General features: G+C 44.4%; 1 protein-coding gene and 1 long non-coding RNA gene across 9 annotated transcripts in view; one reads left to right on the top strand and one right to left on the bottom strand.

The window, feature by feature from the left end:
- RABGAP1 (RAB GTPase activating protein 1) overlaps positions 1-15,421 on the bottom strand; it is a 173,075-nt gene that overhangs the window by 10,127 nt on the left and 147,527 nt on the right. For 6 of the 8 annotated variants that reach the window (XM_021074563.1, XM_021074574.1, XM_021074570.1 and 3 more), the window contains 4 exons: positions 10,605-10,697; positions 10,064-10,174; positions 1,272-1,376; positions 415-498 (listed from right to left, as the gene is read on the bottom strand). In XM_021074563.1, the coding sequence (XP_020930222.1) occupies positions 415-498; positions 1,272-1,376; positions 10,064-10,174; positions 10,605-10,697 (393 nt within the window). Of the gene's footprint in view, positions 1-414; positions 499-1,271; positions 1,377-10,063; positions 10,175-10,271; positions 10,461-10,604; positions 10,698-14,071; positions 15,104-15,421 lie in introns of those variants that run through there. The other 2 variants (XM_021074593.1, XM_021074599.1) reach the window with 2 other exon arrangements.
- LOC110256903 lies at positions 505-1,175 on the top strand. The gene is made up of 2 exons (XR_002338994.1): positions 505-852; positions 1,025-1,175. It is a non-coding gene; the product is annotated as an uncharacterized LOC110256903 (long non-coding RNA).

Genomic DNA, 15,421 nt, shown 5'->3' with positions numbered 1-15,421 from the left:
CCCAGGACAGGAAGGAACAAGATCAATTCAGTTGCGTTCGCAACAGTGCCACCAGCCAGGGAGAGAAGTGGTTCTAGATCTCAGCGCCATGAACAGAAGGCCTCATTCTGAGTCTGAAAAGCTCCCCAGAACACAACACAGGTGGTTTTCGTTCATTAAGTGCCCACTTATGTGCTGGGAACTATGCCAGGTGCTCCACCAGCACAGTCTCACGGGCTCTTCACAACAGCTCTTGGTGAGAACGCTGATTTCCCTGACTTTACAGTCGAGAGACAGTGAGTTAACTTGTCCAGGGAGGTGAAGGGACCTGGTGGTGATGTGGCCGAGTGGGGACGCATGTGGGTGTGAAAGCACATCTCATGCAGGCAAGTGGAGTCCAGATAACATGGTCCGATCCCAGGGGCATGAACCCACCTGCTTGTAGTCACCGATGATAGAACTGTTTTTTTTAATCTCAGATTCTGCCTTGTCGAGTTCCCGACGACACATTTCTTTTAACTGCATACATTAAGAAAAGCAAAAGTGAAAGTGTTAGGGGAAACATCCAGGAAGCTCTGGTACTACCTGCTTGGTGCCTGACGGAGGTAATTCCCCACCTTCCTCTCCCAGTCTCAGCAGTGCTAACTCCATTCCTGATGCAAACATCAAACTCTGTTTCAGATTGGGGCCTTGCCTGAAGCTCCTCCGTGCCAAGGCCACCCACCCTGGGAACCTGAGCTGAGGAGGTAACACAAATAAACGCAGAGGAAGGGCTAAGGAGAGGACTGCTGCTCCTTCAGTGCCTCACGGATTATGCGGAGAGGGAAAGTCACCTCTCACCCCAGGCAGTGTGACTGAGAGGCCAGGCGGATGGTAAGGAGAGCCAGCCTGCTCCAGGGCGCTCCTGTGGCTGCATGTCTGGGCTGCTGGGGGCTGTGGAGAGCTGGTTCAGGACAAGCCCTTCGGAATCTGCTCCACAGGGAGACGTCAGTGGGCAGGCAGGGGAGGACCCAGACATTATGTGATGTCTGCTTTCCTTTTGCAGAAATGCTAACTCTCTTCTTTTCGTCACACTGACCCAAAGGAATTTCTCCTGCTGCAATGAAGGGTGAACTCTGCCCCACTGCCTCCTTCTACATTTTAATTATTACGAATCATTATGCTTTACACAGTAAATAAAAAAGGCCTTTGGAGAGAAACTGAAGCCAGCTGTGTCTGGTTGTCCAGTACCCACAGGAAGCCACTGGCTGAACTCCCAGCTCTCCATCACTCGCAAGACACAGCTCCCTTACCTGGGCAGACTCTTCTTCTAGCCTTCTCTTCTCTTCTTCTGCATCAATTAACTTTTGCTTGGTCATAAGTAGCTCCTTATTCAGTGCATCTGCCTTTTCCTCAGCCTGAAACATTTAAGAGATGCTGTCACAAAACTGGAAGGGCTCTCAATTACCCAGCACAACCCAAGAGGGGATGTGATGTGCCCGCGGTCACGCTGAGACTACACGCATGCGGAAGCGCCTGTCCAGGTTCCACTCCAGAGGTAGTGCAGGGCAGGGGTTAGGAGCTCGCCTTTGGCATCAAGACAGTCTGGGCTTGACTGCCATTGCTCCCTGACAAGTCAGTGAGAACCCCTCTGAGCTCAGGACCTCGTCTGTGAGATGAGGCATGGAGAAGACTCAGCACCATGCCGATCATACAGTAAATACTCGAAAGAAGGTAGATGTCCTTATCATTAATAGGAACAATAAATTCTGGTTTTATTTCTCCACACTCTCAGTGCTTCCTCTATTTCATCACACAAGCTCTGGATTTTGCTCTCACTGTCACCTGACAACGGAAGGCACCTTCTTCCTGGCACTCTCCTGTCATCTGAGACGGCCATCCTCCACCCCAGTCTTTTTCTATAGCATGCAAGGGTCTGGTGGGCAGATCTTTAGATCCAAGTGGAAATGACCAACAGAGTCCCTGACACTGGCGAGTCCAAGGATAACCGAAGAACGAGCAAGGCTAGTGTGCTGGGGCAGTCGAGTCTGGTTACCGAGCACTAGGTACAGAGGGTCTTTGGCATCCCTCTGATGAGGGATGGGGGTCTCCCTGAAAGAGCAGCATTTCTGACATCGCCTGGCTACAGTGGTTCAGCTCAGCCCCTGTGCTTTCTACCACACCACTTCCTCTGACCTCTCTTCTTGGGGAGGAAAAGGTTCCAGAGGGCTGGGGCCTTAAATGGAGAACCGAGAACGGCATGACACGCAAATTCAAAAGGCCATAAATTACTGGCAAGTTGCACCTGCCTGCCATTAAATGGGATCCTGGAGTTAAGGCCTGTCCTTTCTGAAGAGTGGCTTTTCACCTACTCTAGCTCAAACCCAAGAAACAATCAAAAGGGAAATGAGAATCAAACAGCAGAGAAAATAACTAGTGAGGAGAGTAACGTCCTGTTAAAGATTTTGTTTTACTTTAATCAACAGAACATGCTGTTGTCGTTGCCTTCTCCCCCCTAAACCCGGTTAACACCTTCTGAGCAGAACTTTGGAGCCTGGAGTACACATTTATATTCTCTCCATTACTCATCATCACTCTTGTGGTAAATAAGACTGATTCCACGAAGTACAGGACAGCCAGGTCACGAACTGGGTCTTCTAACTCGAAGCCTTCCTTGCCCATCCTGACGCCCCACTTGAGAACAGTAAGCCCAGCATTCCTGCCGTCACTCTCAACACTGTGCCAATGGGAAGGTGCACAGGGGCTGCTGGTCTGACCCAACGAGGGTCCTCTCATGGCACCACACTCGCTGCAGTCACCCTACCTACACAAGCACACGAGGAGAGAACATCTGGTGGGAAACGTAAATCCAGACTTCCAATTCTGGTCATGAGGGACTAACCAGGACCAGACTTACCCTTCTACAGTGAACACACAACTGGGCAAAACATATAAAACTCTTGCTTTCTGACACTGAAAACAATAAATGCAGAACTGTAGTTCCTGGGAGAAAGGAAACGAGCAAGGAAGTCCTACTACCACTCTAGGTTTGTGCCTTGAGGTACACTCTGGACCAGGAGGAGAGCAAGAGGTTCCAAACAGCCTGCCTCGAGGGTTAAGGAGGTAAAGTTCAGGGGACAGAGATGCTGAGGTGGCTGGAAGGTGGTGTGGTGGGGGGGGGGGGTGCAGAGCTCTGGAGACAAGTGAACTCCAGAACCACTAATAAGGCACTAGAGAAGATAAAATGAAATCATGAAAATACCCAATTAAACCAAAGAACGCAGAAGAGGGGGAAAAAAGAAAAAAAGCAAATACAGTAAACAGACAGTAACAAGGACTTAAGTCCATCTAAATCATTACATTAAATGTAACTGGTTGCAACATTCCAATTAAAAGGAAATTATCAGATAATGGAAAAAGCGAGATCCAACTATATGCTGGACAAAAGCAATTTTAAATATAAAGACAGAGATACGAATAGAAAAGGATATACCATGCAATACCATAAAAGTTGGAATGGCTATATTAGCAGACGAAGTAGATTTCAGGACAAAGTAGATTTCAAAACAGAGAGTATTACCAGAGACAAAGAGGGACCCTCCATAACAATAAAAGTCACTCCATTAAGAAGGCAGTAAATTTGGAATGTATTCATAAATTCAAACTATAGGAAACAAAAACAAACATAACTGAAAGAAGAAACAGATTAAGTGCACAATTAGAGTTACAGACTTCCTCCCACTATCTCTATAAGTGACAGAACAGTAGAGACCAAAGCATTACGTCTATGGAGGATTTAAACAATCAACTTGACTGAAGTGACATTTATAGAACACTCCACCTACAACAAGAGAACACACGTATTTTCCAAGTGCATGTGGCACATTCACCCAAATAGACCATATGGAAAGCCCTAAAATAAGCATATGTCTTAAAAAGCATTAAAATCAGAAAATATGTACTCTGATGATGATAACCAAATTAAATCAGAAGTCAGCAATAGAAAAACTTCTGGGACAAATCCCTAATATTTAAAAATCAACACTCTACTAATTAACTCAGAGATCAAAGAAGAAATCACAAGAGCTGAATGAAAATGAAAACATAACACATCAGAATGTGTGAGATGCAGCTGAAATAGTGCTTCAGGGAGATTTATAACATTAAATGCTTATTTTAGAAAAGAAAGGTCCAAAATAAATGATCAAGCTGCTTCTTTAAGGTAGAAAAAGAGCAAATTAAACCAAAGGAAAAGTAGAAGGAGATAATAAAAAGCAGAAATCGATTAAACAAAGGAAAAAAAAATAAATGAAACCAAAAGCTGGATTTTAAAGAAATCAACACAACTGATAAACATCTAGGTTAGATTAAGAAAAAAAGGGAAAAGACATAAATCACCCATATCAGGAATGAAAGAAGATTTTAACAGATCCTATAAACATTAAAAGAATTAGGAAATAACAACTTTATGCCAATACATTTGACAACTAAGATGAAATGGATAAATTACTTGAAAGACAAATTATAAAAGTATACACATGAAGAATTAGAAAATTTGGATAGTTCCATATCTGAAAATAAACTGAATTTATAATTAAATAATTTCCTGCTACGAAAACTCCAGGCCCACATGGTTTCACTAGGGAATTAAAGGTTTACCCAAGGAACAGTCTTACACAAGGTCCTTTAAAAAACACAGGACGGTATATGTCTTACTTCATTTTAGAAGGCCAGCATTACCCTGATACCAAAACTCTTAAAGAAACTCTTAAAGAAACTCCAGACGAATATTCCTGGGGAACACAAAAATCTTTAACACAAATAAAAATCTTTAAAAAAAAATAAAGGATACCTCAAGTTTCCTAGGACTGCAAAGTTTGTGTACATGAAAAAAATCAATTGACTTCACTTTATTAACAGAATTAGGAGACATAGCAAATAATCACCTCAAGAGATGCAGAAAGAGCATTTGACCAAATTAGGCACCCGTACATGACAACAAATAGGAAGAAAGGAGAACTTTCTCCACCTGATCTATAAAAACCTGCAGCTAACATCTGGAACAAGGCAATGAGGTTCACTCTCACCATCCAACTTGTTCCAAAGACCCTAGTCGGTGCAGGAAAGCAAAGGTAAAAAGGCAGAACAACTTGAAAGAGAGTAAAACTGTCTTTATTCAGAAATGAAATGACCATGTATGTGGAAAATCCTAAAAAATAAACAAGGGAGTTCCCGTCGTGGCGCAGTGGTTAAAGAATCTGACTAGGAACCATGAAGTTGTGGGTTTGATCCCTGGCCTTGCTCAGTGGGTTAAGGATCCAGCATTGCCGTGAGCTGTGGTGTAGGATCCCGCGTTGCTGTGGCTCTGGCGTAGGCTGGCAGCAACAGCTCCGATTATACCCCTAGCCCAGGAACCTCCATATGCTGAGGGAGCGGCCCTAGAAAAGGCAAAAAGACAAAAAAACCAAACCAAACCAAAACAAAAACAAAAACAGTACTAGAATCGTAAGTGAATTTAGCAAGGTCACAGGATCCAAGATTATGTAATCACTTCTATTTCTAGAGACTAGCAATAAATGACTGGAAAATGAAATTAAGAAAATGATACCTTTGATAACAGAATAAAAAATGTGCAAGGCTTGTAAACTTTAAACTAAAACAAACAAACAACGACCAAAAATAATGTTGAAATCGAAATTGAAAAAGACCTAAGTAAATGAAAATTATAACATAGTTATGGAACGGAAGGGTCAACTCTTGTTCAAATGGTAATAATCCCAAAGCTGATTTACAGATTCAATACAACCCCGCTCAAAATCTCAGAAGGCTTTTATTTCTGGAAGTTGACAAATTGATTAAAGTGTATATATAGAAAAGCAAATGACTTAGAACAGCCAAACTTATTTTTTAAAAAGAACAACGAAGTTGGAGGACTCACAGACCTGATATGAAGACCGTGAAGCTACAGTAATTAAGACAGTGTGGTCCCGGCCTAAGAACAGACAGGTACATCAATAAAGTAGACACAGAATCGAGGAGACCCATACTTACAGGGTCAGCTGGTTTTTGATAAAGAGGCCAAAGTAATTCAATGGGGAAAGTTTAGCAACCTGCTCAAGGTCAAAGAACTCGAATGCAGTGGAGCCAGAATTCAAATCCCAGCAGGTGAGCCCCTGAGTCTGGGTCCATCATTCTCAGGTGACACTGTCTCAATGCAGAGGGCGACCATGCCAGAGGGCACTCGAATGGGGTCCTCTCAGCCCTGAGCGGTGCCTTGCGGGTTCTCTCTCAGCTTCAGCACCCATGTCAGGTCTGGGCACTACTCCCACTTCATGGAGGAGAAAGCTTGGATGGAGGATCACCTAGGGACTCAGTGGCTGACTAGGGATTTCTTCATAGCTGCCGTATAACAAGTAACAAAAGAGACAGGCGAGGAATAACAAAAGTGATATAAAATCAATTGGAAATACAAAGAGGGTTCTGAAATTCTATAGGCCACATATCAGAGCTTTCTCTTGGTGCAGAAAGAGTGAACAGGCATGAAGATCTTTCAACAATCTGACCCCCTGAGTTCCCCTTGTGGTTCAGCGGAAATGAATCCGACTAGCATCCATGAGGATGCAGGTTTGATCCCTGGCTCGCTCAGTGGGTTAAGTATCCAGCACTGCAGAGTTCCCATTGTGGCTCAGTGGGTTAAGGATCTGGCATTGCCATGAGCTGTCGTGTAGGTTGCAGATGCAGCTGGGATCTGGCGTTGCTGTGCCTCTGGCGTAGGCCAGCAGCTATAGCTCCAATTAGACCCCTAGCCTGGGAACCTCCATATGCTGCGGGTGCAGCCCTATAAAAGACAAAAAAACAAAAAGATGCTCCCGGTTTAGATTCCCGGCTCTGCCTCTTCCTGGGTGCCTTCAGCTTTCTGAATCTCAAGTTTCATGATTGTTAAAAAACAAAACAAAACAAAACAAATCCCTCATCCATAAATGGGGCTCATGCTGGCATCCTTACAAGGCTGAGGTAAGGATAAGAGATTAGAGCTCAGCAAAGTGCTTAGCACAGAGCCTGTCACATAGCGTAACAACAAATGGGAATTCATATTATTTCCACTATTTCTCACTTCTGATATCAGGAATGTAACCTAATTCTTTGACTTCCGTGTCAAGCTAGGACAACTTGAAACAAGGCTTACACTCTTTAGAGGCAGAGGCAGGCTTCAAGAACCAACGAAGTCTATGTCCACCTGAAACTAGTGGCATGTCAACATTATTTCTGGGCCTCTCTGACTGGCAAATGCAAAAGCTCAAACTGAAAACCCACTGGAATTTTAGCTGAAGTTGCCTCAATATAATTTCATCGTAGAATACAAAGCTCTGGTTCAGGACCCCTTCTCTTCTTTTTCACCTCCTTTCTGTACGGTCTACAGCTGCTAGGAGAGCCAGGAGAGAGCCGGCTTCAGTAATCACCCTCTCAGTGTACACCCTCCTCCCTGCACTCACGGGGCAGAAATTCCTGAGCAGTGAGGGAATGATTCACTTAGTGTTTCCACAAAGAAGATGAGAGAGGATGCTGAAGACCTGCCCCCAGGGAGCAAACTCCAACCTAAGGAGCAGGCTGTGATAAAACAAAAAGCAGTGAGAGGAGTTCCTGTCTCGGCTCAGCAGTGAATGAACCCAACTAGTATCCATGAGGACCTGGGTTCAACACCCTGCCTTGCTCTGTGGGTTAAGGATCTGGTGTCACCCTGAGCTGTGGTGTATATAACAGACATGGCTTGGATCTGGTGTCACTGTGGCTCTGGCATAGGCTGGCGGCTATAGCTCTGATTCGACCCCTAGCCTGGGAACCTCCATATGCTGCAGGTGCAGCCCTAAAAAGGCAAAAAAAAAAAAAAAGTAGTGAGAGCTCCAGGTTCTGGTTACTGAGGGCTAGTAACCTTGAAACACCCTTCCTGCAAAAACTAGAAAAAGAAGTCTTGCCAGTTACCTGCAGCTGTTTGTGTCGGACAATCAGACAAGCAGAGGGAGCCAACACACTGGGCTTGATTCTTGTATTTGTGGTGATTTTCATGTACATCAAATTATGTTTCTCAATACAGTCTGGGACAAAGCTATATAATTCCACCTCCCCACACTTTACTCTACCTGAAAGTAGAGTAGCTGGTATTAGGACCCACATTTGTTCAAAATTTTACTCCATTATTCCACTTCTAAAGAGAAGCAATAAGAAGCAGCAGATAACTGCCATCTCTCTTTTCATCTGACATTTGAACCACTCTGAGAATCAAAGGGAGGCAAAGACTATCAAAGAAATACAGTAGTACGATATATATATATATACATATTTTGTGTGTGTGTCTTTTTGCCTTTTCTAGGGCCGCTCCCTCGGCATATGGAGGTTCCCAGGCTAAGGGTCGAATCGGAGGTGCGGTCGCCGGCCTACGCCAGAGCCACAGCAACACGGGATCCGAGCTGTGTCTGCAACCTACACCACAGCTCAGGGCAACACCAGATCCTAAATCTACTGAGCAGGGCCGGTAGGGCCAGGGATCGAACCTGCAACCTCATGGTTCCTAGTCAGATTCGTTAACCACTGCGCCACGATGGGAACTTCAGTAGTACGATATTTTCATACATGTTTGGTGGTTATCAAGGACCCTGTGAAGTTCATAGATCCTATGGGTTCAATATGTTATGTTAAGTCCCCCTGTAAACCCTCAAGGGCCTACCTCCAGAGCCTTAGAAAAAAATCAATGAGCAGAAAAGTAATCTTAGGAGCCAGATATGGAAATCTAAGTCCAGGGCTGGCAAACTCCGTCTGAGTGCCAAATCCAGCCTTCCAGGTATTCTCATAAATAAAGTCTTATTGGAACACATTCGTCTACTGCCTGTCTACAGCTACTGACCACTTCCGCACCAATGGCAGAGTTAAACAGGTGCAACGGAGACCATATGGCCCACAAAGACTAACATATTTGCTATCTACTCCTTTGCAGAAAGAGTTTGCCAACCTCTCATCTAAACTATGAATGAGAGAGTGCACTTCTTTCAAGGGAAGCCTGTAGTATAGAGAGTGGACAAACAGCCTTCCAGGACTGCCGTCCTCTCAGACTTCTTAAGATTAGGAGAAGTAAAGAAAAAGAGAACATCTGCCAAGAGCGATTCCTCATGAAACCACAAGCTGCGGAGGCAGTGGGCTTTATTACAACTGGTAATGCTTATCCAACAGGCACACGATATGCAGGATGACAAAATCTGTCCTTGTCTTAGGGTAAGTTAAGGAAATTGTAATGATTAAAGGTCATTTCTAATTATATCATCAAACAAACTTTATTTTGTTTGAGTTCTGTGAAAAATGTCCTTGGTAGTTTGATAGGGATTGCACTGACTCTGCAGATTGCCTTAGGTAGTATAGTCATTTTGATAATATTGACTTCAAGTCCCAGAGCATGGTATGTCTTTCCATCTGTTTGTGTCATCTTTGATTTCTTTCATCAGCATCTTATAGTTTTCAGAATACAGGTCTCTTTTCTCTTTAGGTAGGTTTATTCCTAATTTTTTTTTAAGCATTTAAAAATTTAATTTTTAAAATTTAATGTTATTAATTAATTAATATGGAGGTTCCCAGGTTAGGGGTCTAATTGGAGCTGTAGCCGCCGGCCTATGCCACAGCCACAGCAATGTGGGATCCGAGCCGCATCTGTGACCTACACTAGAGCTCACGGCAACACGAGATCCTTAACCCACTGAGCAAGGCCAGGGATCGAACCCGCAACCTCATGGATGCCAGTCGGGTTCGTTAACCACTGAGCCATGATGGGAACTCCTATTCCTAATTATAACAGCAAAAATTCACCAAAAGGTCTTGCAATCTAAAAGTGCCTAGAAAGGCGTTCAGGGACCGCGTGTATAATGAGAGAAGAATGGGGTAAGGAGGGCTTAATAAGACAGTCGATGATCCCTGAAGGAAGGGAGGGAGGTAGTAGTGACATCATAAGAGGGAAACTTTGCAGGTACCTACCTAGAACAACAAACACTAAAATTCTAGGATTTCCCTTGATTGAGAGAGAGGTGTTTCAATACAAGCGCCCCTTCAGACAAGTTAGACTTACGTTATCCAGGTCCTTTCGGAGTGCAATCTTGCTGGTCACCAGCTCATGGGCTAGGTCATCATTTTCCTGTTCCAATCTCATGTTAGCTTCTTGGAGACGTCTATTTTCCCTCTGATGGGTAGAAAGAAACCAGTTACAGACATATAAAAATCAGATGGAAATGACAACTTCTCAGGGTTAACCCTCAAAACTAACTACTAGGTCCTACGGGAATCACGGGCAACGTGGCTGGTCCAAACATGCTACCAAACAGCAATTTCTTCCATTCTCTCTCCACGGAGAAATACTTAACAGACTCAAGTGACTGTCAAGCAGCTACTTATTAACTGTGACAAAAGCCCTCTGAACTGTAACCAACTAGGCAGCTGGTTTGAAGCAAAACAGATCTTGCTTTCTCATTTGCAAACTCGAACTGAAATTGGAATCTAGAAAAAGGGAAACTGAATTTTAAAAAGAACTCCCTAAAGCTAGTTACGGGCACAATTATAGGAAATGAAAGGGCGAACGTGTTTCACATCACCCAGGCCATAAACAAACGAACCTCAAATCGCTCAATGGGGTCTTCTTGTTGGGCCTGTTGTTCCCTCATGGTGTGATATTCTTTTTCATACTTTTTCAACTTCTTCTGACTGATCTGTAGGATAAAGCACAGCACACAGTGAAAAATATCAGAAAGGGGCGAGTGCTTCAGAGTCTGCACTGAAGACCAAGACCCCTCCTGACCGGGGTAGCCCCAGGTACTATGGAAGTGGTATTTCCTGCACGTCTGCCCAAGACCTCAAATTCTTGCCCAGTGACTACTGTGTCCAGAGGTCTGTTGGGGATCACTGGTTCCTGACGTTTTTACCACGAGTGTCAGGATGAACAGCTAACAGATAAGCCCTCCCACCTGAGTCCCAGGTCTAACTGTCCATCATCATGTTCCTCCTCCTCGTGCACCATTTTCTTTAGCACATCCCAGCACTGCTTTAAATCTGTGACCTCACGACACCTCTAAAGGTACGGTATTATTATCCTCATCCTACAGGCAAGTTAACTGAGGTATAAGGAAGTGACAGAACCTGACCAAAATCACTCAGGTAGGGACTGACAGATCCAGGATTTGAGCCCAGGCAGCTAGATGCCACCCCTAGTCCAAGCTGTAGCCACCTCACTATCCTACCACCTATCACTTTCTTCTCTACTAGCCCCTTCTGTGCTGCTTCAGCCAGGCTCAATTCTCTCCGCCCCAAAACACAGTTCTGCTGAGCATTCCACTGAGCTGCTCGTCCATCAAACTACTGTTCTCCTAATCTCAAGCTTTTTCTTACCAACCACTGTAAACTATTACACTGCTAACTCACAAATCTGACTTTCAGCCCCAGTTCCAGGTTAATTAGGAATCTCGGAGCTAAACTAATCCAAATGCCTTATTTTATAAAGGAAAAAAGCTGAGACCTGGAAAGGGGATGGGACAGGCCAAGATCTGCAGCAAGGTGGTGTCAGCGCCTCCAATTCCTGGTCCATCAGTCCCTTTCCGTCTTACTCAACCTGCCTGGTGTTCCTCTCCCACTGACTCTGTGGACACCCGCCCTGCCCTTGTCGGGCTGTTGCAGGTCTGCCTCAATCAGCGTATCCCTGGAGTTTGGCTGCTGCCCAAGGGGAGGCATCCAGGAACCTAACAGCACTGTGCCCTGGCTGTAGTCTCAAGAAAGATGCCCATTAAACACTTGGGCTGAGGCCACAGTTAGAAAGGGACATCCCTAAACCTAGATTGTCTGTGGTTTAAGGCCAACGCCAGGGTAAACATTTATTCTGCATGTCAGTGATTCACAAAGAAAGCATCTAAGTAAAATATCTGTGTGATCAGTAAATTTATAAACAATCCTCACAGATCAATAGTAGAGGAACAGAAAATAAATGAGGCTTGAGGGCAGCAAACACTTCCTCCAAGTACGTGTTGCTGAGAGTCTATAAATGACAAGGCAGTGTGGGGAATAAGGCTCCCCCTAGTGCTTTATAAAAAAAAAAAAAAAGAATTGACCCCCAAACCCTACACAACATTCTCACGAATCTTCAGGATTCTTCAACTTTGCATTCTCATGCTGGGGTTAAGGAAGATCGAATACTTCCCCCGATAAACATAAAATTTAAAAAGCTAATTATGAAATAACTTCTTCTACATTTCATCATCCACTGCAAATGGCTCATTCTCAGAGCCAAAGGGCCAATTCTCTCTCAGCACTGTAACTGCAGTTAATGTATAATGAGTGTCCAATAAATGCCAGACCCTTTACAGATGCCACCTTGTTCGGTTCTTAAACTTTTGAGACAGGATATGGGCATTTCTTTATGCGTTGCCTATGTTTTCCAAGTTTCCTGCATTGTGTATGAATTACTTTTATAATTAACAAAATGAATGCTTTTTAAAATAAATTCCCCTAATCTGCGCTTGTCTAAGACAGAGCTCCTCTTATAACTCTGCACAGAGCTTGCTGGTCCAGATTTCTGATTTCTTTCCCAGCTCAAGCCTGCCTTCCCAGTTCTCAGTCTCACTTGTTCTCTCTCTCTCTCCCCTTTCCTGCCTCCCTTAAAGGTCTTACCCCTCAACCCCATCACAACCAAAAAGTACACAAGCGCACCGCTGCTGATAGTGGGTTCACAGCTGATCCTGACCTCCAGAGCATGTGGCTGCATACCAGAGCCAACCTGTTGTCTACCTCTGGGGCAGAGAGCCCGTGAAAAAGACTGACGCCCGATACCTGAATAAGGACCGAGAGGTTTCAGAAGCAATTCAAGTGTCCTTGTGAGGCTGCACCCAGGAGAGACCAGCACCCTGGGCCTGTCTATTCCATTATCAGTGCCTTCTCCAGGTCAGAACCATGTCTCATTCATTGCTGTCCCTGCCCAGGCACAGAAAGATTGCCCAGAAATGCTTGCTAAGTTCACGAGAAAGGATCCCCTCTTTTGCATCGTTCTTTCTTCTAAATGGAAATGGAAACCAAAGCAAACATACACTGCAAGCCCGGTCCTCTGCCTGCACCGTGCACCTGGATCACTCTTATCCACCTTTCAGACCAGAGCTCCACTGTCACTTCTTTAGTGAACCCTTCCCTGACACCCAATTCCCCCATCAGCCTAGGTCTTTTGTTATATATTCTCAAAGCATCAAGCCAAATCCTCCATGGCATCTGTCCAAGTTCACAATCATTTATTTATATGCTTACTTGATTGTCTGTCTTCCCACTAGGAAAGAGGCCATAACTGTTTTGCTTACCACCGTATTTCTAGTGACTAGCTCAATGCCTGGAACATAATCAAAATTTAATCATCAGATGCTGAACAAATCAAAGCAAAAGGGCTTCCTTTTAACCTAATAAGGATGCAAGCAGAGATATCTATTTATCCAATAGTTGAGCCCCACTATGTTCAGTGCTCTTTGCTAGGTGTTAATGACACAAAGATGTACCCAGATCATGATAAGCAAACTCCACAAGGGCAGCGACTATTATGCACTGTGAAATTCCTAATGCTTGGCACAAAATAAGCCTGAAAATACTAAACAAAGTGACATAGTCCCCAATTCTTAAAAGCTCAAGGTTCATTTTGTCTCTCTCTTATTTATGCCACTGAAATTTTAGTTGAATTCAAAAAGAATGGAAGCTATGGAGTCAGCTCTGAGCTCTGAATCACACCCGTTGCTGGCTGACTCCTATCGGAAAGTTACGGAAATCACAGCTTCACACACAGCTAACCCTCAAAATAAGATTAAATTTGAAATCTGCTCTATTTAAATGTACTTTCTAATGTATTAGAAAAAAAATTCTAATAATTTCCTGGGATAAGACTGACTTTATAATTTAGGTAAAACCAATTTTATGCCTCTTTACAATTAGTACAGTGGTTCTTAACATGGAGACAAAACCACTTAGAATGTCCCTAAGACCCATGGCTTCCCCCCACACACAAAAAAGCCACAGAAGCTGACTCCACCCCCACCTACCCCCAGCAATAAAACATTCTACATACCATTTCAGAGGGCTCATGGGCTCCCTGAGGCCCATCCATAGTCCCAGGTTAAAGAAACCCTGAATTAGAGAGAAGGTGGAGACTTGGAACATGCCAGTTTGATACTTTGGTAGAAGTAAAAATTTACTGTAGAACACCTCTCCCTTGGGCACTCACTTGGCATTAGTCTGCCACAGAAATTGGACAGTGTTCTCTCCTAAAAAATGTGCTGCTTGCTCTGAGAAAGCTGGCCCCGGTCAGCCCCTGCAACAGGCAGGGATGTCCTGACCCACCAGGATGAAGAAAGAGTGAGAGAGGCTGCTGGCTTGGGTGGGAGTGAGGTAGTACCATCTGCCACTAAGAGCTTGGAGAGACCAAGGCTTGAGTCCTGGCTCTGACGATGATTTAGCGTGTGACTGAGTGCAAGCCGCCTTTCTCTCTGCCTCGGGGCCCTCATCTGTGAAAACCCCACCAGTCCTTATGATGACTGCTGCTACGAGGATCACATGATATAAAACATTATACAGAGCTAAGAAGAGTGCCTGGCACACAGGTACTCTGAGAGGTCTTTCTAACAAAGAGTGGCTACAACATTATTATTTTCTGCATTCTTGCCCTGAATCAGAGACAGAGCCACATCCTCTGAACATGTGCTGTGAACAATGAGTTATTTAACAAAATCCATGTAATACAGAAGACAGGGAACAGGTTGCTGACTCGAAGTTAGGCTTAAAAACCTTGCAACAGTCAGAACTCCTGCTAGGCTGGACTCAAAGACAGTCCAGGGCAGATGGAAGGCTCAATGTTAGCAGCTGCGTGGGGCTGGGTTGAAGTATGTTGTGTGGGTGAGTGGGTGGGCAGGAAGAGGTCTGGTACATTAAGGAGAGCCTGACGCCAAAGTCATTGTCAAATCAAGAAATCTGACACAGGTGTATCCCACTTTTTTAGTTAGTGACTAAAAGAACTTGAGATTTACAGAAGAGTTTCAAAATAATAAGCTACCTCTACACCTACTATCTTCTTTAATCCTCAGACCAACTTTCTTTTTTTTTTTTTTTTTTTTTTTTTTGTCTTTTTGCTATTTCTTGGGCCGCTCTGGCAGCATATGGAGATTCCCAGGCTAGGGGTCCAATCGGAGCCGTAGCCACCGGCCTACGCCAGAGCCACAGCAATTTGGGATCTGAGCCGCGTCTGCAACCTATACCACAGCTCACGGCAACGCCGGATCGTTAACCCACTGAGCAAGGGCAGGGACCGAACCTGCAACCTCATGGTTCCTAGTCGGATTCGTTAACCACTGCGCCACGACGGGAACTCCAGACCAACTTTCTGAGATGGGTTTATCACCCTCACTCTACTGGGGAACTGAGA

This window comes from Sus scrofa, chromosome 1 (genome assembly GCF_000003025.6).
Source record: "Sus scrofa isolate TJ Tabasco breed Duroc chromosome 1, Sscrofa11.1, whole genome shotgun sequence".
NCBI lineage: Eukaryota > Metazoa > Chordata > Mammalia > Artiodactyla > Suidae > Sus > Sus scrofa.
This window is presented reverse-complemented; position numbering and strand designations above follow the sequence as displayed.